Below are 24316 nucleotides of genomic sequence, written 5' to 3'. Positions count from 1 at the left end.
CTGCTGCGGTTCCCCCAGCCCCAGCCAGATCCTCAGGGCTGGAGCTGCCAGTGAGATCCTGGACTATCTTGCTAATATAATATAAGTATATAGAAATACATTTAAAATTGAAACAAGGCTTTTTATACAATTTTCCAGAGCTGACTGTGTGCAAAGTAAAGAGTGGGTTGCAGCAATTGGAGCGCTGTCTTCTGAGTTAGCTGTGCTAATCAGCTTTGGACTGTTGCTGTTCTGTGGGGCATCATTTCTTACGCTGGGTAAGTGAAAAGAAAGAAATGTCTTGGAAAAAGTGGAAATGAAAAATGTGCCTAGTGGGAGATCATTTTACATGGCAGGAATCACCACAATTGCAAGCTAAGGCCACTGGGGATGTTAGTTTTCAAGATTTGTGACCCTTTTGTTATTCAGCGGTACAGAATGTGCAAACTAAGGGCTCCCTGATGGTGATGGCTTACAGCAGGATGTACGGTAGCAGAGGGCCATTCAGCTCAGTGCGATACTGGAGGTGGATTCATGCTCCCAAAAGCAGTTCTGCATTTTCCATAGACCGGATGAGGGGGATCCGCCTCATTTTCAAGACATGCTTTGTCTTTCAGAGAAATATTGTGTGTGTGAGAGAGAGAGAGATCGCACCATGGGAAAATGTAGCCATTACCTCACAGACAGAGGGGGTGGGTGACATTTTTTTCCTGTGGGTCCATAACTTCAGTTTATGTGAACAAAATGCTTATTGCTCAGCTTTATTCATTGATTGCTTTGCAATTTCAGTATTTCCCTTAGAAATTGATATTGGTAGGGCAAAAAGTATGCCCGGACTGGGGAACCTTTTCTGGATCAGGGGGCCATTGACCCACAGAAAAATTAGTCAGAGGCCACACAAAACTGGGAAACAAAACACCCTCACAAAACCTTCACTGATATGGCCCCTGACTGAGACACCTCACTCCCCTCTTGCTCCAGTACCATGGGCAGGAGGCTGGAGAAGTGGGGGACTATGGTTCAGGGCTTCCTCCAGGCCAGATTAACTCTTCTGGGGACCTGGAACCAAAAACGGGGGGTTCAGGGATCATTGTGCAGGAGGGAGCTGCTGGGGAACAAGGGTGTGGAGTCTGGGTGGGAGGGATGGTGCAGGAACAGGTGTGCATCTGGGGGTGCAGATATGGGTAGTGACAGCAGTGGGGATGGGGGGGTTAGGAGCAGGCTGGAGGTGAGGGGCTGGGTGGGAGGGAGAGTGCAGGAGCAGGGAGGGGGTGAGGGCCTAGGCAGGAGGGGTGCAGGAGCAGTGTGGGGGTAGGGAGGCTTGCAGGAGGGAGTGTGCAGGGATGGGCTGAGGGTGGAGGGCTGAATGGGAAGGGGTGCAGACAGGGGTTCTGGGCAGGAAGAGGAGCAAGAGCAGGGTGGAGGGTCTGAGTGGGAGGTGTAGTGCATTAGTGGGCTTGGGGCAGCAGTGCAGGGAGCTGAGGAGCAGAGCAGCTGGAGGTGAGGGATCTGGACAAGAGAGCAGAAGCAGGGTGGAGGCTCTGGCTAGGAGGAAGGGGAGGAAGCAGGCTGGGAGTGGGGTCACCCACCACCATGCGCTGACACTGGTGCCGCTGCTGCCTCCTACTCTGGCTACGGAAACGGCGGCAGTGGAGAAAATCCTCTCCAAGGAGCTTTTTCTCCCCCTGCTGCCAGGCCTCACCTCCCTGCTGCTGCTATGATTGGCTGGAGTTCCAGACAATCAGAGCAGTGAAGGAAGCCTCTCTGTGGTTTATCTAATCTGGCCCATGAGGCTCAGGGCTCTGCACTCCCTGCTCTGCCGTGGGCCGGATGCTTGGGAGGGGAGCCACAAGCCTTGGTACCCAGAGCCAGGCAAGCTGGCTAGACCTGACTCTGGGGCAGAGGTTCCCCACCCCTGCATTAAGCTATTAACCATTTCCCTTTTGGAGGGGGTGGTGTTGATGACATGTTCATTAGATCTCCCGTTGGCAACAGTTGGAAAGTGGATAGCCAAAACACATGCAGAGGCAGCTGTGTCTCTCACAACCACCACTCTCACTGGTGTTTTAACCTTCTGCCTAGGGAGCATTACTTCCTTTCAATCTGTGAAGTCCTTTTGCTGCCACACAGGAACTGCTTTCATCTTCTGTTATGTATAAAACATCACAGTCTTTGGAGCTGTTCTTGCTTTAAATGGAGCGAGAGAAGAATGCAACAGACACTGGCTAATTTGCACAAAACCAAAAGATGGTGTTCAGCCTAATTGTTTCCACTTGTACAACATGTGCTGGGTAGCAGGTTTTTCTACCAAGTCTTCTGGTGCAGAAGGTGAACCGCCAATGAATAAATTCTTTAGGAAATATTATGGTCCTTTCCTTTCAAATAACAGAACCAAAGTGTTTGTGGTAGTGTTGTATGGAGTGTTCCTAGCAAGTAGTATTTTTGTTTGTGGATGGTTATGTATGCTGGTCACGTGATGTAAGTAAGAAAAAAACTTAAGCAAAGGTTGCAGCTTGCTAAAATTATGTTTTAAACCCTAGGAAGTGGTGGCTTTTTACTTTGTTTTCTTGTAACCATAGTGTGGGTTTTTTTCTCTTGTTTAGTAGCGCTCAAATCTCTGTTCTTATTAATAAACATTTTCTTAGTTTGACTATAAACTAACTTGGTGCTGACAGGTAGACATGTTAGTCTGTATCTTAACAAAACAAACGAGCAGTCCTGTAGCATTTTAAAGACTAACAAAATAATTTATCAGGTGATGAGCTTTCGCGGGGCAGACCCACTTCTTCGGATCTGGTGGTGGAGAGGCAGGGAGGGAATAGGATGAGGGGAGAGAAGAGGGTGACTGAGAATGCTGTCTGCCCAGAGAAATGGGAGTGTTTCCCTCCCCACTAGCCATTACTTTCTGTTGTCTCCAGGGTGGATAAGAACAGCCATTCTGGGTCAGACCAGAGGTCCCTCAAGCCCAGTATCCTGTCTTCTCGCAAATGCCAGTGCCAGGTGCCCCAGAGGGAAGAAACAGAACAGGTAATCATCAAGTGATCAACTTCCTTTCACCCATTTCCAGTATCTGGCAAACAGAGGCTAGGAACACCCTCCATGAGCGTGCCTCAGGCTGCAGTGTGCCCTGGCCTTCCCAGAGCAGACGACAACCATCTGCCCATCCCCTACTGGCTATGTCCAGACCCTGTCTTAAGCAAACCAAAGTAATAGTTAATGTGTTGACTTAAATTCTGCAAATAAAACACTCTTGGTAGATGTCTGTCAGCATTCAAATGAAAGTTCGAGTAAGCCAGAGGCTCTGAGACCAGAAGGGAGACTGAAGTCTGCTCTACAACCTTAGCTAAAAGCTACTTTGCTGTTAACTCATGTGACAGAGGCATCTGGTTTCAGCCCCTGCGGTCCCTGTTTCAAGCCCATTTGCCAACAGCTGCGTCCAGTAGTGTTACAGTAGTATATTGACTTGGCTCACATTGCTATCAGATAACAAATACTAAACCTGTTTTTGGCACATACACCAGCAGTGGATGTGACCAACGTAACACAGAGTGAGCTGCATATGCAGCCCATAGCGGTAAACAGCTTGAAAACCACTGGTCTAGAGTGTACCCTGGTATGTCACAGGTATAACTACACCACTTAAGGGTGTGAAAAATCTTGGCCCTGAGCAACCACAGTTAAACTAACCAAGCCCCCGCAACAGACAGCACTAGATTGACAGGAGAATTCGCCTGTCACCTGAAGCACTGCCTCTCAGGGAGATGGATTATCTGCCCTGACAGGAGAAGCCCATCCTTTTAGTGTATGAGCAGTCTTCACTGAAGCACTACACGGGCACAACTGAAGCTGTGTCTACACGTGCACGCTACTTCGAAGTAGCGGCACTAACTTCGACGTTAGGCGGCGAGACGTCGAAGTCGCTAACCTCATGAGGGGATCGGAATAGCGCCCTACTTCGACGTTCAACGTCGAAGTAGGGACCGTGTAGACGATCTGCGTCCCGCAACGTCAAAATTGCCGGGTCCTCCATGGCGGCCATCAGCTGGGGGGTTGAGAGATGCTCTCTCTCCAGCCCCTGCGGGGCTCTATGGTCACCGTGGGCAGCAGCCCTTAGCCCAGGGCTTCTGGCTGCTGCTGCAGCAGCTGGGGATCCATGCTGCAGGCACAGGGTCTGCAACCAGTTGTCGGCTCTGTGGATCTTGTGTTGTTTAGTGCAACTGTGTCTGGGAGGGGCCCTTTAAGGGAGCGGCTTGCTGTTCAGTCCGCCCTGTGTCCCTGTCTGCAGCTGTGCCTGGCACCCTTATTTCGATGTGTGCTACTTTGGCGTGTAGACGTACCCTCGCAGCGCCTATTTCGATGTGGTGCCGCGCAACGTCGAAGTTGAACATCGACGTTGCCAGCCCTGGAGGACGTGTAGACGTTATTCATCTAAATAAGCTATTTCGATGTTGGCTTCACGTGTAGACGTAGCCTGAGTGGCACAGCCATGCACAGGGCCTCTGACTGGGAGGAGGGCAGAGGGGGCAGTTGCCTTGGGACCTGCCAATTTAAAAGGGCCTGGGGCTCTGGGCTGCCACTGCTGCTACTGCAGCAGAAACAGCAGCCATAGCCCCGGAACCTTTACATTGCTGGGAAAGCCTCACACAGCATGGTCCAGATGCTGCTGAGGGCTGCATAGGGAGGTCAGCCCCTGCCTCCCCGCCAGCCGTGTCCGTTCTTGTCCAGGTCCTGGTGAAGTCTGCCACCAGCCCTGGCCATGTCACTGGGTTATTTTAAGTATAAACAGGAGCAGACTGTATTGCCTTTCAAATCCGAGTTAAATAAAGATCTTTTTTTTTAAAAAAAAAAAAAAGGCTGAAGGAGAAAAAGGGGGTGGGAAAGAGGAGAGAAAAAAGAATTAAAATAAGGAAAAGACAAAGGCAATATTTCCTAGGTTTCTTTTTTTCTGTTTTTGATATTTGTTTTCTCGTTAGTAACGTATGGATAATAATTGGCTATAGAGAACTTAGTTCAAGTTGTTATATTGCCTGCATTTATACTTACTCATTTCGACATTCTTCACAGACATACGAAAATTTATAAATAAAACATCAGAAAATGTGTGTAGCCTTTCAGACAATTTTTAATATACTGTATAGCATCATGCAAGGCATTTCTTTATTTGAGATATATATAGCTATAAAATGTGATCTACAGGCTGAACCTCTTGTCTGGCATCCTCAGGACCTGACCAGTACCGAATGAGAGAATTTGCCAGACCACAGGAAGTTAATATTGTCTAATATATTACCAACGCTTTTACTGCTTACTGGGAACTAAGAAGACATTTAGGAGTAAATCACAGCTCAATAATAGCACAGAACACTGAGGAACAGGACTGGCAGCTGTAAACAAAGTTTATGGGACCACAGGAAACTTGGCCACACCCATGATAAGTGGTCCACCGACTAACTAAAATCATGGTTAATTACAGATGTTGCAGGACAAGAGAGTTCCAGATTAGAGAGATTCAGCCTGTACTAGTAATAAAAATATCAGTCTAAAACAATTGCTAAAATAATGTTGTTTTCTTGTGTTCATTAATGTCAAAAATGGGAAAAATGTACAGTTTACCTTATATTTTACCTCGTATACAAATCTGCTAAATAAATATATGCACAGGTTTACCTGTATTTTTACTAATATGCTTACAAAATATGAGCTAATATACTAGGTATGATACATCTGATAAACCACAGAGTAACAAAGATAGTGTGCTATCAAAATTAAGAGGGTTTAGTGGCCAAAAAGCTAATTTCTTATTGCTCAAATCTTTACTCTACGCAAAGTGTGCGACGATTATTTTAAAATGTCACTTAGGTGCCTAAGTTACCAAATTACTACATAAAATGTGTTCCTATAAACAGCTGCCATCATCGATACTTTCTACGACATGAGTTGTTTTCTCTTGTGACCCACTTTCATTAGAACTTGCTTCTAAAAGGAGAACTAAACTTGATATTGTTGTGTGAGGATCAAGCAATTTCACAAGGGGTATTTCCACCCTTCTGTCACGAAAGATCAGATTCTGTAGCGTCATGGCTAACATAGAGTCCATGCCCAGTGATGCAACTGATGTGTTCATCGTAAGATCACTCATGTTTGTGTTACAGAGGTGACTCACCAGTGAGGTGACATAATCTTCGGAATTGACTGCCAATAAATTCTGTGAGGTTCTTTGTTCAGATAACTCAAGCTTACTGCCTAGCTCTTCTGAAATGAGTGTTTCAAAGCGACTTTTGAGTGATGCTATCCGAGAAAGAACATTATTAGTTAGCGTCTCAAAATTTAATTTTACTACAGCTTGCTGAGGGTTATTCAGAATTAAGCTTTTTTTAAGGTAATCATAAGTTTCATGTACCTGAAGAATATCTATGCCTTTGGATTCCAAAATATTTTGAATGTGATTTTGATTTAGCAAGAGTCCAAGATTCAAGGCACCCCAATTAATAGATTGTCCTGAAAGTCCACAATTCCTCCTGTAGTGACAGAAAACATCAAGGAAAGAATTAGCAGCAGCATAGTTTGCTTGCATTGAATTTCCAAGAAATGAAGTAATGGAGGAGTAACACACAAAATAGTCAAGTTCCTGCGCTCTGGTAGCCCAGTGGAGATTTATTGCCCCTGCAACTTTGGGACTTAACACTTTCTCAAAGTGAGACAAGTTCAGAGCTTCGAGGCGTCCGTCATGCAAAACCGCAGCACTATGGAATACACCTTTGATTGGACTCTTTGAAAAGATGCTGTCAATTGAACTGATAGCGTGTTCAACGTGTGACCTAGAAATAACATTGCATTGCAGATTGACTATTCTGCTCCCTTTACACTGATTTTGCAAAGCCCTGATTTCCTCTTGTTTCTCAGTGCTAGGATGGCTCCTTGAAAGTATTGCAATACAGCCCCCTCCGTTCTGGGCTATAAATTTCACAGTTTCAAAGCCAAGTCCAGTAAGTCCCCCTGTCACTATGTAAACGGCATTCTGTTGAAACATTTTCTTCTGTGCTTCATAGACTGGTATGTCTGAAATCCAGTTAGTTGCCACATCCCCTTTCAGCACAGCAAGTGGGATCGATTGGCAGGTGAAATAGGAGGTCCCAGTATGGTCTGTATTGTCCGGGTGCTCAGGCTGCTGAAAAACATAATATGACAGGTTTTTAAATTGCTTCATTTGCATAGATATGATCCATCCACGAACGGCACTTAGAGATTGTTTCAGAGATGCTTTCTGAAAGATACTGATGGTTTTCAGTACACGAACGCAGATGTTTTCTTGATCATTTCCAATTAGATATCGAAAACGCTCAGACTGTTGATTACCATGTACTATCACAAGGTCTTGGAGATGGGAAAGATGGATCAGATCTTCCTTAGACATTCCAGTTACTGGTGGCAGACAAACGAGGGCACTGCACTGCTTTACACGTTGCCACTGATCGGAAGTAGGTTTTGCAAGTACTGTTCTCCAGCCTATTTCCTGTGCTGTCAGAGTAAGCACTTGGCACAAAACAGACTCTGGTTCAATAGAAATGACACCTAAAGCCCCACTGTGTTTTGCCTTTGGTAATAATCGATTTAAAATTTCCCAGGCTACCATAAAGTATGACACACAAGGTATGTCTCTGAAGCATGGAAACTTCTTGATGTTGAAACAAGCGGTCTCTGGGACCTTGACTCTTGATGATGCAACAACTGGATAACATGAAGCAACTTGATCTCCCACTTTTACTTTTGTCACTTCACTACCTACTGCAGTTACTGTGCCACTGAAGTCCAGAGCTAAAAGCTTATGTTTGCCTACTGAATATGAATTCCAGTACAACGTATTCCCAAAGTCACAGCTTGAAACACTAACAGGAAAATAGTCTTCTGAATGGATGCACATTTTATCAGTTTGAACTTCAACGCTGTGATTTTCAAGCTGAGTAATGGTATTATCAACTATTTCAGCAGATAAATCTTTCACATGATAAGGATCTGTAGTGTATAAAGTGAATGTCTCTGAGTTCTGAAGAGACTTGGAAGGTTGGCTGTAATCTATATCTTTAAATGGTGTGCGCCTGATTTCTGAAGTGTAAATTCTTCCTTGATTGATCCAAATTTCTGAATGATCCTGTCCTTTATATTTTACAAGGACAGCTGCTAGGGCTGAAATGTCCCGTGTACTCAAAGAGCTGATGTCAATCATCTGAAATGTGATTTCTGAAACTTCAGCTATGCAGGTTCTCATCATGCCACACAAAGCAAATCCAGGGTTAATATGATCTACATTTCTGTCTGTTGTTCTGTAGGTGATTATTCTAACTACACAACTGGATTTTTTCTCTTGTAATGCTACAATAATTTGTCGATAAGCTTCACAACACTTAGCTAAATGTGTCACCACTTTGCTTGGGGACTCGTCGTTTAACTTCTGAATTCCCCACATGAACAAAACTTCACGGTAGTCCCCAAGCTCCCTGTTCATTTTATTCTGTATGGCCATTTCTGGCCTGTTGGTTTCCAACAACATCTCCCAATCTTCATACATAACGTATCTCGACTCATTGTGTAAGTATTTTTTGAGCTGCTGAGTGATTCCAAGTTTGTCAGCAAACACAATGACTCTGGGTCCTTCCCCAACACTTCCTACTGTCTGAGCAGGAGATAGTTCTTTCCACTTATTTTCAAACAGCAAGTCATTGTCTCTGGGGGATGTTTGTTCCATAAAAGTGATCCCAACACATTTCAGTTCTGCCAGAACAGAGCCACGTTTATCTGTAAAGCATCCACAAACCTCTAAGTGGTTCCCAGTGGATTTACTTGTTTTCATATATATCATCATTTCTTCCTCCAAAGGTCTGAAAACTACAAGGCTGCCTATGTCAGAAGGAAAGCCTGCCCTGGTTTGGACAGTTAGTGTTGTCAGAATAGCAGTCATTTGTAAAAAACAGTCTAACAGCACTGGATGGATACAATAGTCAGACATTTCTTCTCTGGTCTTTCTGTTCACCTTTATGCTGGTTATGGCTTCCTCTAGATCTTTACAATAGAAAACATCATTTAAGTGTCTGAACCTGGAACCGTATTGAAATCCAACCTGTGACAGTGTTTCATAAACCATGTCAGCTGTAAATACGGATTTACACCTCTGAAAGATGTCTTGAAAGCAGATGCTGCTTTCTTCCAATGCAGCTTCAGACTTCTTTGTAACTTGTCCTGATGCATAAACTGCGGCTGAAGATGACAGTATGCTGAAGTCTGTCACCGTCTGTTGTGACAGCAATTTTATCTTTAAAACATGAGGATTTGAGTTTAAAACACAAGGCGCCAACAACTTGATGCTGATCTGACAAGTACTTAAAGGCACTTTTGGCCTCGAGCTACTCATCACAGATGCCAAACCAAGCTCTACAAAAAATGCACCTGGAACTAGAGCAACACCATTGTTCTGGTGCTCATATAAATAGGGTACTGATGCCTGGGATAGTGGGCAGATGAATTCCATGTTGTCACTGTTCACACTGTAAACCAAAGGATGATAAGAGTTTGCAGCCCGTTGATTTGCTTGCTGATGGATTTCTAAATAGTTCATTAGCTTCTTACGGTCAAACTGATACCTGGGAAAGGCTGCTGGGATACTTTGGTACCCTTCATAAAAGTGATGCCAGTCAGGATTATATCCCAGCTCAAACAGATTTCCCACAAGAGTAAGAAGCGTCTGATATTCTACATCAGTTTGCAAGGAGGACAAAACTCTAGTTTGTTTCCCTAGTGTTTCCACTATGTGCCGCTGCAAAGTTCTGTCAGGGCCTATTTCAACAAACACAACATTTTCCTTCTCGTTAGCTGAACTCACTATGGCCTGTGCAAAAGCAACAGGATCTCGAATGTGTTGGGCCCAGAATTTGCCTGTACAGAATTCATCTGCAGAAGCAGCCTTCCCAGTCAGTGTTGAAATCACTTCAATTTCTGGCTTCTGCTTTTCCAAATACTGTAAATGCTCCATCATCTCCTTTACTATTGGATCCATCATGTGGCTGTGGTATGCAGCCGGGACATGTAAAACATGAAGAAATATGTCTCTCTTGCTGAACAGTTGAGCTAGTTCTTTCTCAAGTGCACTCACAGAGTCTACATCTCCAGACAAAGTACAGGAAGAAGGGCTGTTAAAAGCTGCAATGCACACCTTACCAGAATACGGGCCAAGGGCTTCTGAAACTTCTTGAACAGGGATGTTACCAACAACCAACATTCTGCCTCCAGGAACCTTTGCCTGTAACCTGCTTCTGTGATAAATTATTTTGACAGCATCTTCAAGGGAAAGGAACCCTCCACAATGGGCAGCAGCAACTTCTCCAACCGAATGGCCAACAGCAGCCACCGGCTTAATTCCCCAATATTTCAGAAGAGAAGCTAAGGCAACCTGGAGAGTAAAAAGCAATGGCTGGGCAATTTCTGGCCTAGAGAAATCATGTTCATTTTCGGTGAGTCCCAGGAGGTTGATGGGTACATACTGCTGAAATAACAGTTCTATTTCTTTACATTTCTCTCTAAATATTGGCTCTGAACTCAGTAGTGCCTTGCAGATCCCTTTGAAATGTACTCCATTAGCACAGAACACAAAAACTAATTGTGGAGTCATCTTTGACGGAGTTATTTCTGTTTTAGCCGCTAGGGTAACTTGTTGCTGTAAATGTTGAAGAGAGTTGGTAAGAAACGCTTTTCTGTACCTATAATTTATGTGGGTTCTTCTACAGGCAGATGTATAGGCTAAATTTGGGAGAGTTACTGCGTTGCTCATGTTTAACTGTTCAGCTGTGTCATCCATAATCAATCTGAGGGACTTGCCTGAAGCTGCAGAGAGTACAAATAGTTCAAGTGGTTTTTTAAAAGTGGGAAGAACCTGTGTTTGTTTGAACTGTCTGATCACGATATGGGCATTGGTTCCCCCAAATCCAAAACAATTGACACCAGCTACTCTTCCAAATTCTCTCAACTCTTCCCATTGTTCTACAGTTGTTGGAATGGATAGATTTAATTTCTCTGTATTTATGCTGCTAATATCCTCTCGATAGTGCAAAGATGGAACAATCTTTTCATGATGCATCATTAAAAGAACTTTAATTAATGCAGCTGCCCCAGCAGCTGACTCTGTGTGGCCCACATTCCCTTTGACAGAACCAATTTTCAGGGCAGACATTTTAAGAGATCTGTTACTACCAATGATGCTACCTAGGCTCTTTGCTTCTGTAGGGTCCCCAGCAGGAGTCCCTGTGCCATGCGTTTCAACATACTGCACAACTGATGGGTCAACATGCGCCGGATAAATGCTTTGTAGTAACTGTTCCTGTGCTGTGTGAGATGGTCTTGTGATTGGAGTCACAGATCTGCCATTCTGGTTTACTGCACTGAAGCGTATAACACCCCATATTCTGTTGTAGTCTTCTAGGGCCTGTTTCAGAGAAAGGAATCAAAGTCTGGAATCATTTGTGATTTTTCACATAGTGAAGAAGACTACAAAAGCAAGAGCAGACAGAACATTTTGTTTGACTGATCAATGTACTCTTCTTTCTTATGTTAGGATAAGTGTCTAACTTGTTTAGGCTTGGACATTAACCTCAGAGCAGAAGGGTTAAATGTAGAGTTGTGACTATGTTCTCCTATAGGAGGACATAGAATGGGAATTGTACCATTCTTGGTACCTGCAAAACTTATTTTCTGAAGCTCTATGAAAATAACTGTACCTTTTTTAGTGGCTTCAGGTAAAGAACACCACAGCCTTCTCCCCTTCCGTAACCATTTGCATTTTTCGAAAAAGGCATACTCATTCCATCAGGAGAGATCATTTTTGCTTTACTCAGAGATACGAAGGTGCGAGGATCTATAATACAGTTCACCCCTCCACACAGAGCTGTTTCACAATCTCCTGTAGTAAAATAAACGTAGAAGTGTTTTCCACCTTCTATGCATCTCTATAGATTCACATTAATAGGAGTAATATGCTGAACTGATAGCTTTGGGCACTGATGATAACCAAAAGAATTCTCAGAGAGATCACCAATAACTCAATGAAAGTTCATAGATACATTCAGATTTTCAAGCCCTGTAGCCCAATAGATAGTGCAACTCAGTGTTTGGAATGGCACTGTGCAGACAGCAGAATACTAGTAGAAGTCAATGAGGAAGTAAATACTCTTGGTCCTTCTTTTAAAACAAAACCAAAAACCACTCAGCACTCTAAAAATCATGAAGGTGTGCTTTGGCAGCAAAGCAGACACTAAGAATTGCAGAAGTCTCTGAAAAAGCCAAGCTCATTGCAATCAAATGCACCTCTGTATTGTATTTGTATCCTACATACAATTATAATGAGCTTTGTGCTGAATAGCCCTGTGAAGTATCTTGCTGGTCAATAATATGGTGAAATTTATATAGCAGCATGATATATAAAATTGTGGATTCTCCTTGAATGTTGGTGTTAGCACATATTCACACTCACATAGCCCTGATTAGGCAGAACTGGTCAAACCATTCCATCTTAAATACAGGAATATGTGTTTAGTAAACTAGGCCCTAGAGATAGCAAGAGGAAGAGGAGTCAAATCTGCATCTTAGCAAACAACAGCATGAAATCTTTGTGACCAAGTGAATTATATAGGAAGATACAGCCAAAAGAGAACCTGCTGCAGTAGGTTATAAAAAGGAAGCTACAACTATTTGGACATATTTGCAGAATGAATGACGAACAAAAAATCAAGACCCTAGTATTCAGCATAATGGATGGTTCGAATAGGAGCGGCAGACCCCACAGAGAATGGATAGATGATGTAGTAGACTGGTGCGGAGCTGGTCTACAGAGACTAAGCCATTCTGCACTGGACAGGGAAAGATGGAAGGAAATAGTGAGAGAGGCATCAGACACCAACGGGTGCTGAGCCCACAGTTACTGATGATGATGATGATGATGCCTCCTTTTCTCCTTCTTCACATTGGGACTTATCTTTGCCTAGGGGTAACCCTCAGGAAAATTCATTTCAAAGAGCGATTGAACAATAAAAGGGAGGGACTAAAAGATCCCAAGTTCTCTGTCCCTATCCAGCTCACTCTCTCATTCATTCACCTAAGAAGACACAGACACAAACTTCAAATTTTGGGGCAGATCCTCGTCTGGGAATTTGATCAGCAAAGCCACTAGAAATACATGATAAGGGACTTCATTTTGAATCAAGTCCAGCTTTTTAAGTTTTAGTACTATGAAGTGTTTTTATTTCTCTTGTAACAACTTCTAACTTTAACGCCTTATACTTGTACTCACTTAAAATCTCTTTCTTTGTAATTAAACACAAGTTATTATTTAATCAAAACTAATCCAGTGCTATGAATGATTTTGATAGCTCCATTTAAGCTGACCAATTGTTGTATATTGATCCCCTTAGAACATGGGCAGCAACCCCGGTACAGATCACGAGAGTGGCATGTGAGCCAATTTTCCTCAGTACCTGAGGTGGGAGCCTTGCCTCACCTCCCCAATGCAGTCAGGTGCTTCCTCAAAGCCATACTGCCTGTGGATTAACAGAAGACCAGCTAATGCTACCAACCACCACCTAGACAGTAAAGCTCTTCATCTTAATTTGTTTATTTAATGAAGCTGTTGTAAGTAGGACTAGTAGTGTCTTGAAAAAGTATCACTGGCACTCAGACTGTACATAGAGGTCAAAAGGTCAAATTTCAGTACTCTGCCTCAGAAAGGTTGCTGACCCTCGCCTTAGAAGGACGGTGGACCTCTCATACTTAGACTGTCAAGGGAGGGTTGGGCAGTGCAGAACAAATATTTTTGGGGGAAATTCATGACAGGGAGTGTAGTAGAGTCCCCCTGCAAGTGTTAACTAAGGTTGGTGGAAGCCAGAATTTGAGAAGAGTGTGCTGGCAAGGTGTAGCTATACACAGACACTTAAGGTGTGACCTGCATGCTAACTGGCTGTTTGTGAGAGGTCCAGCTTGAGAGCTACAGCAGTAAAGCATTGTCACGTATCTCAGATTACAGGTCAGGAGGTGGCACAACTCCTCACCGGTCTGGGCTGCACCCCAGAATGTCATACTCACACCTTTCATGGGTGCCAGCAATCAATGAGAGTGGTTGGCGGTTGCTGTTGCCTGTCACAGGAACCGAGCATGAAAATATTTCATTTTGGTAATGATAAAAGGGAAATGCCTTTAGACTTTACCAGCTGCAATATTAGGAAAATTTTAGTACCTCACATATATACCTGAGCAGCTTAGCTGCTGCAGCAATCAATTTAGTGGCTTGTTTACTTTTTGTACCCATACCTTGCTGAATTGCTTGTGAGGCGTAATGCAAAGCAAAAAGGAACGATGAACAGGCAGTGTCAATGGCAAGTGAGGGGCCAGTCAGATTAAAAGTGTATGAAATCCTGTTGGCAGCTATACTGGTTGCTGCCCCAGTCCCATCATAGTGATTTATTTCCATTACCGCTTTGCTTGTGAGGACCTCATAATCTCGATTCATAAGGCCTGTAAAAACAGCAGACACAGTCCATGTTAGCAGGTGAGATTACAATAGGTGCTCAGATCTAATCCTGGTGGTGTTCTTTGTTCTCCTAGGTTTATCCCATGCTGCCTCAGCTCAGCACCTCCTGTGAAATCCTGATTGTATTGAAGTCAATGGCAAAACTCCCATTGACTTCAGTGGGGCCAGGTTTTCACTCCTGATTTACAAATTTGACATGTGAAACTTGCTGATGGTGTTAAATGACATGAAGGCCTCGTCTGCAAGAGAAAGCAGCCCTGGTCTAACTGAAGATGTGACTCCAAACTGATTCAGTGAAACTGGGACAAATCTCTAATTTGATTTAGCTTAAACAGATTCCTAATTAAATGAGCCTGGTTTAAAACTACAGTAGGAGAGTCCACAGAGCCTTGTGCACTGGTTGAACAGACTAGGTTTTACAATTGCACTGTTGTGAAGCCAGCCCAGCTTTCTTATGTAGCCCAGGCCTTAGTGCTCGATATTGACACAGCCCTATGATGCTGAGTAGGGCAGTGAGGCTGTAGAAGAACCATCCCCTTTCCTTGTAACCCAGCAGGGCTTAGGTGGCTTTTGAGACATTGGGATGGGTGAGACAAGAGCAGGGCCTGTTCTCCCAAGGTGACCGGGTAAGTGACGGAAACAGAGGTATTATTGGTGCTGTGCATGTGCACCCTGCAATGAGAGGAGGAATGAGCTGGACCAGCCCAGCTGGAGCACCAGGAGCTGGAGGCACAGAGATTCCCAGAGTTGTCAGGAGAGCGAGGAAACCATGCACACTGCTACCTCTATCCAGAGAGCACGGTGTCCACCTCATCCATAGCCAGGCAGCGCTGTTGTGCACTAGACCTAGGCTGTGTCTACACTACCACTTATGTCGGCAAACCTTATGTCACTCCTGGGGTTGAACATTCCACCCCCAGGAGTAACAAAAGTTACACTGACATAGGCATTCATCCAGTCAATATAGCTATCACTACTCATTGGGCATAGATTGATTGTGCTGCTAGGAGAGCACTTTTCCATTAGCTTAAAGCAGCTATACTAGAGATCTTGCAGTGGTGCAGCTGCACCACTATACAATCACTAGTGCAGACATGGCCTTAGAGTATCAGTTACATAGCAATGAACAATCCAAAAAGCTAGTTAGGGTAACGTGAGCTGGTCACAACACACAATATTGAGCATTGTTCATACTATGGTAGATTTAGATTTTCTATCATTAGTAAATAAATTAGATAACTTTCTATAGTATTTGGAAATGTGTACTGTTTTGCGAGACGCTAAATTTATTAAATAACTTGCCACAGACTGCTAACTTACCAACAAAAACCCCGGTTTTGGTGCCACTGATATTTTCCATTGTAACTCCTGCATCCTCCAGTGCTCTGTATGTGCATTCCAAGAGTAACTTTTGTTGAGGATCCATGCGCTCTGCTTCCAGGTCATTAATTCCAAATAGCTTGTTGTCAAATGTGTTAAATCTAAGACATATGAACCAGGAAATTATATGATATATACTTAGGAGATACACTGCAAGAGATTTTTTTTTAGATAGTTGTTATTACACGATAAGGCAAACCTCTGTATAGGTTGGGTCTAGATTGTGGAGAACTGTTGGCAAAAGATATGCAAATTGTGCGCCACAATTTGCAAATCTTTTGCTGACCATTCTGTTGGGAGAGGCTTTCCTGTCATTTGGCCCATCCACATGGGGCCAAATATTGGGAAAATCTCCTCTGCCAGGACATCCCATCTGCCTTGTGGCGTGAGGTGTACAGGGATGTCAGCAGAACACATCTGCTTTTCCGACCGTGGTCTTGGAAAAGTGGACGCGTTGTTTGGACACAGCAGACCTCTTCTGAGAGACCTCTGATATCCCAGACAAAGTCTGAAGTCTAGAAGAAGCCATATCTCTCCCCAAACAATAACTCTCAGAAAGCTTCATGCCAGTAAAAGTGCAAGTTTTGTTTTTCTGCCTATGACAAGCAACACCTCCAAAAATATTTGTATTCACAAGAGTGTAGCTACCAAATAGCAGAAGGAGTTCATAAAACACAAAAAGCACATAAAACAGTGACATAAAGAATGGAAGGAAAAACATTAAAAGTATTTTTAGAGTTATATAAGCACCACTGACCCAGAAAAGTAAAATTATTATTGTAATTAACTCTATCCATCTATATAGCATTGAAAGGTTTTACAATAGAGCTGGATGGAAAAATTGCAATCATACTTTTCTGATTGGAACTTGCTGATTTGTTAAAATCAAAAATGTTTCACACAGACAGTTTAATATCAGTAAACTTCTGATGGAACCTGGGGAGAATATTCCCAGTGTTTCCCACAGAATCAGGGCAGCCAAATGTTATTTTCATTTAGATGGAAAAATGGAAATTGGAACAATTTGCTTTCTCCAAAACAAAACAAAAAAGAATGGAATTTCAAACATTCTGAATTATTGAAATTTCCTGTGGAACAGAGAATCTACATTTCACCCAGCTCTGTTTATCAGCAAAGAGGCAGAGTCTCAGATGGTGTATATCATGGTGGCACAATTGAAGCCAATGACGTTCTCTTCAGTGGGAACAGGACTAAACTTTAACATATAATTTAAGAAAATTTGGCCAACGGCTTTGGAGCACAGGAACAGACTTACCCATCAATAAGAGCAGCTCGCGTTGTGCATATTTTTCCAGGCTTGTTATCATCTGGATCATACCAATCTCTGATATTGAATCGTTCAGGAGTTATTTCTATGGTGCAGTTTCTGCCCTCCACCAGCACTTGCCAGAAATTGTCAATGCCTTCACCTGTTGCATCAATATGTTTAAAAGTTAGATTATTTTTTTCCTTTAACAGCACTTACTGAAATTCAAACCCTCATAAATCTACCTTATGCAAGTAAAATGTTACATCATTGTCTTTAAAGATAAAGTATGATAAATATAAAATAAGGTTAATAAAATAAATAAAATATAAATAAAAATAAAGGTGACAAGGAAAATTCCCAGGTTATAAGGAAATGACAGATTTGCAGATAAATGGTGCTTCCGTGTCTCCTCCAACTGTGTGTGTTTTACAAAAAAAACAAACCACCCACAAAATTCAGATTTTATTCTCTATTTTGAAGTCATTGGGCTGTTTTCAGTAAGTGTTTCTTGGCGGACACTCGATAAGGAGTAGGATGTCGTCATGTCACCCTCCTATTTGTGCCACTCCCTACATGCTGGTTCATGACTAAAAGCTTCCAGATTTCACAATCCTGCTCCTGCTGCAATTTACCAGTTGCTCTAGGGCTTAGGTTCCCAAACTGGGGGCGGGGCATCCCCCCTGGCGGTGTGTGAAGAAATTCCAGGGGTGTGTGAGGTGACCCAGCTCCCCTATCAATCCCTTCCACCCCAAGAAAGTCATAGCTAATATCAGGAGAAGAAAGAGGTCAGGCTGGCGTTACTGCCTGCAAAAATGGAGGTAGTGCCATCTTCCTGCAGTGGGGGGAAGGTCCTGCAGCTGCACATCAGAGCTGGCTTCTCAGGAAGTGTGTGTGCTCCTTCCCCTCCCCAAACACCCACCGCATTTCCTGAAAAGCCGGGTCTATTGCCTGATGGCAACGTCTTTCTACCGGCTGGCTTCCTGCACACAGGACAGTGGAATAGGAGCAGCACGCCCAGACACCTACAAGTACCCTGCCCCAAACCCCATGAGTACCCTGCCCAGGGCCCCACCAGCACCCTTCTCCTGCCCCTTACCGCCTGGTCAGACTCCTACCCCAGCTTGCTACTGTACCATATTTTCCAACCAGATTCTGCACCCCATCTCTATCCCACTCACAGGCAGCCTTGTTCTGCACACTGGATCCCTCATTTTTGGCCCCACTGCAGAGTGTAAAGGGGCCCACAAATTCCACTAACCCTGGAACCCCAGAAGAATTAATCTGGCCTGAGGCCTTGAACCTCAGTCCTACCTACTTCCCCCTCACGGGATTGGGGTGCCAGGGAAGGGAGGTGTCTCAGTTGGGACTGCATCAGAGGGACTTGGGGGGCTTGGAGGGTTGTTGGGTTTTTTATTTACATCTCAGTTGTGTGGTCCCTGACTTATTTCTCTGTGGGTCAGTGACCCCAACCCAAAACAGGTTCCCCACCCCTCCCATAAATAAAGCCTTTTTTTTTTTTTTTTTGCCTTTCAATGTGTGGGGTACCAGTTTGATCAGTGGGGAGGCTGAAGAATGATGTCAAAGGCAATGGAACTTTTTAGCACACTCGCGGGAGTGTTTGGGACTGTTCTGTCAAGGGAGTAGGTAGCTAGTCTTGTGCAGTTACTGGTGGTGGGGTATATACAAGGCAGCACATGTCTGTACATAATAGTAGTAGTAAATAAACATTCACGGTAATGTATCAAAGTCACTTGCATCCACTAAAGTTATTCTAATCAGGAAAATTATTTTATAGATTTTTAATTAACATATTAGGACTGTGATTACGAAAAGGAATTATGACGATGGCTACATTAAGAATGGCTTCCCTGTGATGGAAAAAAATGGGATCAATTATCCTCAATGCGTAGTATGCCCCACAGTTCTCAGCAATGACAAATTGAGACCTAGTTGTCTTGAGTGACACTTGACAAAGAACCACAGCACTTTAACGGGCAGACCAAAAGATTTTTTGCTGCTAACCTTCAACTTTGAAATGCATGAAGCTGGACGCTTCCGGAGCTTTTCATCAAGCAACGGCCAAAGCAGTAGAAGCATCTTGTGAACTGTCATTGCTCATCGTTAAAGCCAAGAAAGCGCACATAATTGGAGAAACTCTTGTGAAGCCTTACTTGTTGAAAGCAGCTGATGTTGTGCTTCATGTCAAAAGCAAGAAAAATCTGTCAGACGTTTTGCTTTCTGACAGTTTCATGAAACGTTGCCTCGATGACCTGGTGAAAGATCTTAAACTTCAAGTCACGGAGGCAGTGCTGGCTTCTCCTTCTTTTGCAATTCAATGCGATGATACCACTGATGCAGCACAATGCCGTGCGTTGCTTGCCTACATTCGATTAATTAACAATGGTACTATTTTTGAAGGAATTGACAATCACAGCGAAGGCTTCTGATGTTTTGAAAACCATTTCTGACTTTTACAAAGAAAATAGACTTTCATGGGGAGAACTGGATGGTGTATGCACGGATGGTGTTCCAGCGATGCTTGGCTCTCACTCTAGATTTGTGACATTGGTGAAAGAAAAAATATCCAGCCGTAACCACAGCTCACTGCATCATCATACAGACAAGCATTGGCTGCTAAAATCCTTCCAGATGACCTGTGTGACTCGTTGAATTTGACTACCAAAGTTGTCAATTTTGTGAAGAACAGTGCTTTAAATACAAGACTTTTTGAGGCTCTTTGCACAGATTTGGGAGAATATCATAAAACCCTTTAATTTCATACAAGGGTACGATAGCTTTCCAAAGGTAACATGCTTTTGAGATTATTCGAACTGAAAGACAAAATGGAAATTTTCCACAAGAAACTGAAGAAGGAAAAGTTATATCATGCATTTACGGACCAAATATTTCAACTTTCACTGGCACACCGTGTGGACATTTTTGAATCATTGAACAGCCTCAATTTGAAGCTGCAAGAAAACAAAGCTGCAAACATTGTAGCACACAATGGTGCCATCAAAAAAATCCAGCTTTGGTAATGTAGAACACAAGCTCAGACACCTAATTTGTCTTTTCTGACATTTTCATCACTAACTGAAAATGAAGGTTTCCAGGAACTTTATAAAGAGGACGTGACGAACAAAAAATGTGTTCAATCTGGACTGCCTTGCTAACGAATTCATCTGCTCTTTTCCAGACAACTTTTCTGGCAACCCCATTCATAAATTAGTATGCAGTCCATTCAACACTAATGTCGATTCATTGCCAGAAGTACTTCAACAACAAGCACTCAAAATAAAATATGATTCAAGTGCGAAAGATAATTTTGAAAACTCAAGCTGGGAGGAGTTTTGGATAAAATATTTCCCAATATACTTGAAAGTTGGAGAAGTGCTACGTGTTATTCTTCTGTTTTCATCAACGCACCTCTGCGAAAAAAGACTTTCAAGTTTAGTCACATTAAAAATGAAACAAAGAAATCAACTGGATGTCGAAAGCGATTTGTGTTGCCCATTTTCATCTTTCAAGCTTAGGATTTCCCAACTTGTGAAGAAAATGCAGCATCATCCTTCACATTAAATTTGTTTGTTTCTGCTATTTCTGATGTTAAATTACAGTTTTATTAAATTTCTAGGCCAAGAAAAAAAAACTATTTGTGCTTATTTTTAATTTTAAATAAAATTTTTATAACAAGTTTTTGTGTTTAAGTTTTAAGTTGCAAATTGAATTTTTTGTTAAAAGGGGGGTTGGATAATGGTAAAGAAGAGGTGGGAGGTGGGAGGGTTTCTCAAAAATCAAAAGTGGGGGGCGTGATGCCGAACAGTTTGAGAATCACTGCTAGTTAAGTTTAGGAAAGCAGTACACAAAGGAAGATGCCTGTCCCTGACTTCTTTTAATGTGGAGGGACTGTTGCACTGCAGCCACCACATGGTTCTTGATGGATAGAAGACTCAGGTCCAATGGCATGGAATCCACGACAACTGAGAGGCTCTTGTCTGCTGCGGCCTTCATCTGCCTTCACAGCCGTTGTAGTGTTTCCTTTGCTATCCTCTGCCTGGTCTTCCGTTGAGGACTTATAGGCTCATTCTTTTTCTGGACCTTCCCTCTTGAACTTGCTGCCAAGGGTGACCCTGCTGGGAGCACAAGACTCCAGATCATCACCTTGTTGTGGTGAGTGGGCTTGTGTGTTTCAATGAACCCAAGATTCTAAACCATTAATGGCATCAGAGATAGTCACATCTGCCACGACACATAAAAGATATCAACTGACTAGAAGATTTACCTGGTGCTGATTGGGTTCTTTAGGGCAGGGGCTGTGGGTGTGGGGGGTGCAGGAGTCCTGGCAGGGCTTGAGGGCTCAAGGCAGGGAGTGGGGATGCAGGAGTCAGGGCAGGGGTCTGGGATGTGTCAGGGGGCTCAGGGCAAGGGTTGGTGTTGCAGGAATTAGAGTAGGGATCTGGGAGGTGTGAGGAGTCTGAGGGCAGTGGGTGCAAGGCTCAGGGAAGGTTTAGAGATTGGGGGGCACAGGATTCAGAGGAGTCGGGGGCTCAGGCCAGGGGGCTACTGCTGTGCTGACACCACAGCATATCATCCTGATCAATACTGTCCGCTTGTTTCCTTCTAGTCCCCCTCTGTCTGTCTCCATCTGTTGTCTTATACTTGGAACAGGGACTATTAAGTACTCTGAAAAATCAGTGCGTCTCAGATTGGGTAGTTTTATGTCCTGACATTAGCTGTGATTTTTGATATTTCCAGCTTTAATTTCTGTGCCTCAGTTCTCTATTAATGCAATGGGGATAATAATAAGTCTTCCCATGATTCATGCTTGTATGAAACTAAAATACTTTAAGAGCTCCACAGAAAAGCCTAGGAGGAAAATTATAATTCTGTCTTCAAGGTGGGGTTCAAATGATGTGCCTAAGTACTGCAACAAGTCAAACATTGAGTGATGATGACACAAAGAAAACTAGAAAGCTACCTATTCAGTGAGCATTGTTCAGAGACACCCTCAAAGCCAACATGAAGAAGTGTGATCTTGATGTAAACTCAGGGGAAACCCAAGCCCTCAACTGACCAATGTCAAAGGACTTTGTGGCAAGGATGTCAGTATTATGAGATCCAAAGCAGACAATGGGAAATGGAGAATCTGGAAAGGCGGAAGGAATGTTTAGCAGCCTAATTTAACAGTTCAGATGCACCTCATCCATTGGGAAATATCTGCACCAACTGTGACAAATTCTATGAATCCTGGCTAGATCTCCTTAGTCACCTGTAGATCCATCCATAAGAACTAGCTATCATTTTATTTGAAGACAATCACCCTTGAACTCCAAGGAATCACCAATACACATAGGACCGGCTACCCCGGGTCTCAATATGGTCTGTAGCCTATTAATCCATGTGAACTGTTGTATGATCAAACTCTTTATTTGTCATAAGCAAGAGATGACGCAGTCACACTACTTCCTGGAGCTGTGACACAGTATTAACAATGAGGTGTCTTCTCTGAACTTTAAAATATCTGATGTATTCCCGATCTAATCCCAAATCCTTATTCTATAGTTTGAACCCATAAATGAAAGAGATAATGATGCAGTCTCTTCCCGGTAGCATTAGTACATTTGGCACAGTAGCATACATGTACTGGAGGTCTCCCATCATATTGTAAACCATATGGGCAGCACACAGAGGCCCCTGTTTTGGCGATACTAGCCCCAACTCCATCCTTTCCACCTGCACTCCCACCACTCCCGCCCTGCCCCTTCCCCCATGGCCATGTTCCAAGACCCTCTCCAGTGCCATCTGGAAGAGCCCCAAGCACTCCCACATGGGATGTAAGACCCCCAATCTGTCTGAAGCCACAAGCCCTGCTCTCCTCTGCCGCTGCCAGGAGAAGCCATGGGCCAGCCACAACCATATCTCCCCTGCCCTGCCCTGCCCATATCTGAGCCACCCCAAGGACGAGCATCTCTTCTGCATGCTTTTGATACGCTCCGTGCAGGCTCTGGGGTGGCTAAGGAGGCATTAGGTGCTATCTAGCTTTCTGGGGTCCTCAACTATCTCTCTGGATTCTAGTGAGATTACTGATGAATCCAGGAAGCTGAGGAGCAGATACTGCCTCCTCAGCAGCCCTGGAACCTGCATGGGGCATAACAAATCAAAGGCTTATCCCCAGACTTCTGTAACTGAGGAGGCTGCTGGCCACAGCAGCACCAGGCCAGGCAGAGCCTCCCCTCACCTATTAAACCTGCTGCCCATAGTACAACACATGACTGAACGATAGCACTGAGATATGCAGTCTGTACTGAGATTTGTATTTATCCTAAACTTACCTCCAGGAAAATTGCATCCTATTCCCACTATGGCAATTTCATCCCCAGTTGGCTTCATTGTTTCTGACTTTTTCTTGAGCTGCAAAATATATTTATAATCATCACATAAAGTATGAAAGTCTCATTAAAATCATCATTACAGAAGTGAACTTCCCACAAGCACACAAACCCAGACAAAGTATGATTCATCCTGAGTGCTCTGTGTAAATTTCAGGGGCCTGGCCCTCCTAAATGGTGACCAGATTGCCACCATCTCAGCCTTTTTGATATTAGCCTTTCTTAAATCACATCTCATGGCTGACTCATATTCAGCAAGTAAACTGTTTAATAGCATATATTTAATATATTTAATAAGTGATTTGATAGCAGCCTTCAACTTCTAAAAAGCTCTAAAAAGGATGGTGAGAAACTGTTCTCAGTGGTGTCAGATAGCAGAACAAGGACTAATGGTCTGAAGTTAAAGAGGGAGAGGTATGGGTTGAATATTAGGAAAAACCACTTCACCAGGAGAGTGATGAAGCATTGGAATGCTTTGCCTGGAAAGGTGGTGGATTCGCCATCCCTAGAGATTTTTAAGTCCTGGCTTGACAAGGTCCTGGCTGAGATAACTTAGTGGGTATTGATTGTGCTTGAAGCAGGGGGCTGGACTAGATGACCTTATGACATCCCTTCCAGTCCTATGATTCTATGATAACCCCGGCTCCTTTTCAACAGTACTACCGCCCACCTAATAATTCATAATTCTGAAGTTGTACATTTACTCTTTTTTCTTCCCAAGTGTAATACTTTGCA

The 24316-nt window shown here is 43.5% G+C and overlaps 1 protein-coding gene and 1 pseudogene across 1 annotated transcript; one reads left to right on the top strand and one right to left on the bottom strand.

The window, feature by feature from the left end:
• Nucleotides 1-5875: 5875 nt before the first annotated feature.
• LOC142008328 (mycolipanoate synthase-like) lies at nt 5876-23582 on the bottom strand. The gene is made up of 6 exons (XM_074985510.1): nt 23525-23582; nt 17199-17352; nt 15863-16023; nt 14323-14526; nt 11742-11923; nt 5876-11449 (listed from the first exon to the last, which is right to left on the bottom strand). Exons 1-6 carry the CDS (start codon nt 23580-23582, stop codon nt 5876-5878), a joined length of 6333 nt encoding a protein of 2110 aa, XP_074841611.1.
• Nucleotides 18144-20230, top strand: LOC142009155 (protein FAM200C-like; annotated as a pseudogene).
• Nucleotides 23583-24316: the final 734 nt, after the last annotated feature.

Source organism: Carettochelys insculpta, chromosome 2 (genome assembly GCF_033958435.1).
Source record: "Carettochelys insculpta isolate YL-2023 chromosome 2, ASM3395843v1, whole genome shotgun sequence".
NCBI classification, from domain to species: Eukaryota; Metazoa; Chordata; order Testudines; family Carettochelyidae; genus Carettochelys; species Carettochelys insculpta.
The sequence above is the reverse complement of the archived record's forward strand: the minus strand, read 5'-3'. Positions and strand labels throughout refer to the sequence as shown.